This window comes from Microtus ochrogaster, chromosome 1, assembly GCF_000317375.1.
Source record: "Microtus ochrogaster isolate Prairie Vole_2 chromosome 1, MicOch1.0, whole genome shotgun sequence".
NCBI classification, from domain to species: Eukaryota; Metazoa; Chordata; class Mammalia; order Rodentia; family Cricetidae; genus Microtus; species Microtus ochrogaster.
Window position 1 is genome coordinate 4,010,215 of NC_022009.1, and position 4,287 is coordinate 4,014,501.

Genomic DNA, 4,287 nt, shown 5'->3' on the forward strand with positions numbered 1-4,287 from the left:
CTCTTGTAGACCAGGCTGGTCTCAAACTCACAGAGATCCGCCTGCCTCTGCCTCCCGAGTGCTGGGATTAAAGGCGTGCGCCACCACTGCCCAGCACCATTATTTATAGAGAGATAATAAAATGTACTATATTTTTTTCTTAATAAAAATATTCAGTCCTAATAGCCATGATCTTTTTGTTTTCACTTACATTTTTTATAATACTTTAAAACTTGTTTGCATACATATGTGGGGAGAGGGGTATGCTGCAGGCCAGTAAGCTTGTTGGAGTTAGTTCCCTTCCCACTTTGTGAGTCTGGAGGGTTGACCTCAGGTCCTCAGGCTTGCTGGCAAGTGACTTTACCTATTAAGAAAGGTTGATTTTAAGGTGGTTATTTTGAAAATGTGCCAAAAAGCGGTTTTTGTCCTGTTTTAGTTTTTGTGTGTACTGGGTGTATATGTGCGGGATCCCAGACCTGACTTTTCAGGTGATTTCTTTAGTCACTTGACAGACAACTTATTGACTGAAGTGGGATATCTCAATTGAACCCAGAACTTGCTACTTAGGTTATTTAATCTACCTACCTTGCTCTGGGGATTCCACTGTGTCTCCTTTCTTCCTACTGCTGGAATTATGCCCAGGCTACCATGCCAATCACCTAGAACAAGGGTTCTGGATATTTGAACTCCAATCCTCGCATTTATGTAGTTAGTACTTACCTTGCTGAGTCATCTCCCCAATCGTGAAATGTGTTTATTAAATATTAAATCTAGTGATTAAGCAGATCTCTTTAAATTAGCTAAATATCATAAAAAATATTGCTTCCACAATCAACTCTTAGAGTTGAAAGGTGCTTTTCAGGCTTATGAAGTCTTTGTGTACTTCCCATTCGTTTATGTAAGAGTTTGAGTTTCTTGTTAGAGTCATTTTTGCTAGAGGTACAGTTTGTCTGTAAATTCTTCAGTTTTATTCTCTGTCCTAAAAGAATCATTACATTTACATTTCAAGTATATAACAAGTATTTCGTCTACCATTTCCTCTTACATCTTTGGAATGTGTATATTTACGTTGTACTTACGTATAAGGTAAACTACATTCATCCTTTCCCTTTGTTTTTTCACTTCTTCTTCCCTTAAGCAACTCTCCTATAATTCTACTTTTCAATCCTTTCTTGCCCAAGAAGCAACTGAATATAACTTTGATTTCAATATTACTTTCTAAATTTAGTAGTGATATGTAGAAGCGATTTTATTATTTGGGGAAGATAACTTAAGAGCAATTTAATTTTTCAGAACTTTTGAGCATGCTGTTCTAGCTGCAGGAACAGATTTCCGATCTGATAAATTGTGGGAAATGTATATAAACTGGGAAAATGAACAGGGAAATCTGAGAGAAGTTACAGCTGTATACGACCGCATTCTTGGTATCCCAACGCAGTTGTACAGTCATCATTTTCAGAGGTATGGTGAAAGATCTTTTCTTTGAAATATCTTTGGTTATTTATGGTGATCAATTCATAATATTGAGCATTATAGTTTATTTTGAAATGATATATCAGATCTTATTAGATGAAACCAATTTTTTAGAGACATTTTCCCCTGTATTTATGAAATGTTTAATAATTTAGTTTCATATGGAAAGCTATTGTTGTCTATTTTATATCCAAGGTACTTTAGAGCAGTGAAGAAGTGGGAAAACAGGTTTAATAAATGATTATTTGTAATAATTTATATGGTGCTTGACAAATATTAAGTGCTTATTTTTTGTATTATTTAATTTTTTGAGATGCTGTGTTGCTATGTTTCCCATGCTGGCCTAGAGTCTTTAATCTTCTTACTTAGCATTCCAAGATCTGAAATTATAGACATACCTTACTGTGTTGGGTGCTTTGTTTTTTTAACTTACTGATTTACAAAATGTTCTTTCCTGATGTTCAAAAACATGTCCAGAACAGTAAAGATTATAGTTTAAGTGTTCACATCTTTCTGTCTCTGTCCAAATTATTAAAAATTATTCTGTTTAAATTTTACACCCTAATTGTTTTGGTTATAAGTCATACAAATAACTATAACTTTTCAAAGTTGTAACTATTAAAAATTCTGTGTACTGTATTTTTTTTTTCTTTTTTCTTTTGACATGGGGTCTTGCTAGGTAGCTCTAGCTGTCCTAGAACTTAACTGTGTGGCAGTGGTATGTCTTGATCTTGGCTTTCTTCCTCCCTGTGCTGCTTGAGTCCTGTGGTTGTAGGTGTGTGCCACCATGCCCAGCTCCGTGTGTCTTTTCCTGCTGCAAGGTATTCCACTCATCAAAACCCAGAAAGTGAAAAAGTATGAGATTGTATCTTTGCTGTTTTTTTAAACTCCATAGTATGTGTGTGTGGTGTGCTTTGAGTGGGATTGCTTTTTTATCTCAGCTGGCCTTGAAGTTTTGATTTTCCTGTCTCTCCTTATAATTGCTGAAGTCACGTCTGTATACTACCACACCCAGCTGTTTTGTGGATTTTTGTTAATTGTTATGAGTAATGCTGTATATTGAAAATTTTACATGATACTCTGAATTTCACAAGTAATGTAGTGAGATATTTGTAAGCTACTATGGATATATCTGCTAAAAATAGAAGTTACATGGACTTGTGATGGAAATAGGAACTAGGAAGAAAAATATAAATAGAAACATTGTAGGTCAGTTTCCTGTCTATTATTGATGAGCTAAAATAGGTAGACAGGTTTCTAGGATGTAATGAGCTAGGCACACACTTGCTGAAATAAATTATTGACACAAGACTTGGTATTTGGCTATGCTTATTAAATATTCATGTTGTGCAAATGAAGGCCAAAGACAAGGTTTTTTCATAGATCAATCTTACTTGTCTAAAATGTGGTGACATTTATGTTTATAAGACCTTTATTAAGGAAATGCTAGCTTTCTGTTGTTGGAACAGTTGGTTTTTAAATTTAATATTTTTTGAGAGTTTCATATATTGTATTTTAATCATATTTACGTCCTAGCCCTCCCAGCGAGAGAGAAAGTTTTGTCTGTTTTGTTTTTCTTTCTTAATATATAATCCATACACTCTTGGCATATGAAGTCATGCAGTTGTCTGTGGAGTCCAGAAAATGGCATCAGATCTCTTGGAATTGGGATTAGAGGTGGTTGTGAGCCAAACAGCATAGTTCTGGGGACTGAACTCTGATATTCTGTGACAATGGTATCTGCTGTTAGCTAGTGAGCCCTCTTTCCAGCTCTCTAAGTCTTTTTTAAAATGAGTGTCCTGCTAGTTCTATTTATTTTTTGTTTGTTTTTCAAGATGGTTTCTTTGTGTAACCCTGGCTATCCTGGAACTCATTCTTTATACCATGCTGTACTTGAATTTACAGATCCACCTGCTTCTGCCTCCCAAGTGCTAGGTTTTTAAGCTTGAATATATGTGACCTGGCAAGATGGCTCAACGTATATAGGTTCTTACTACTAAGCCTGATGACCCGAGTTCAGTCCTCAGTACCCACATTGTGGAAGGAAAACAGTGACTCTGTGTTGCTCCCTGACCTTCAGATTGATTCACTGCCCCCTCCCAAAATAAATGAATGTAACATTTTTGATTTTGTGTTTATTGTATGAATATTTTACCTACACATATGTATGTATACCATGTGTGTTAGGTACCTGTGGAGGCAAGAAGGTATCAGATCCCCTGGAATTTGAGAAATAGACAATTGTGAACTGCCGTGTGGGTGCTGGGAAATGAACTTGGGTCCTCTGCAAGACCAGCAAGTGTTCATAACTGCTGAGCCATCTTTCCAGCCCAGTAAATTTTTGTTTTGGTTGATTTTGTTTTGTTTTTTCATGAGATAAGGTCTCACTGTGTAGTCCTGGTTGGCCTGGATCTCAATCTGTAGACTAGACTGACTTTGAACTCACAGAGAATCTACCTGCTTCTGCCTTCCAAGGACTGGGATTAAAGGTATATACTACCACCCTCAGAAAAATTGGTGTTTTTAAATTAATTATTTGCAGATTGGTGGGAAAATATGTATGTGCTTGTCAGAGTTTAAGAGGCTGAAGTCCTGTGTTTTTCTGTCTTTTAAAAATGATTTTTATTTTATGAGTGTATTTTGCCTGCATGTATGTCTGTGTACCACATAGGTCCCTGATACCTATGGAAGTGGAAGTAGAATTAGAATGCTGGGAGTTGAACCTGGGTCCTTTGGAAGAGCAAGCAGCCAGAGTTCCCTGTAGTAATACGAGCAGTGGGCTGCTTCCCGCCACCCAGCAGCCATCACGGCTAGCTTTGCCCGAAATAATTACAC

The 4,287-nt window shown here is 36.5% G+C and overlaps 1 protein-coding gene across 7 annotated transcripts in view; it reads left to right on the forward strand.

The window, feature by feature from the left end:
* The window catches only part of Prpf39 (pre-mRNA processing factor 39), a 25,912-nt gene that overhangs the window by 8,952 nt on the left and 12,673 nt on the right, over positions 1–4,287 (forward strand). For all 7 annotated transcript variants that reach the window (XR_003376939.1, XM_005343122.1, XM_026779175.1 and 4 more), the window contains one exon: positions 1,273–1,440. Coding sequence is in view for 6 of the 7 variants with exons in the window: in XM_005343122.1 (XP_005343179.1) it covers positions 1,273–1,440 (168 nt within the window). In the remaining variant the exon portion in view is untranslated. The remainder of the gene's footprint in view (positions 1–1,272; positions 1,441–4,287) is intronic.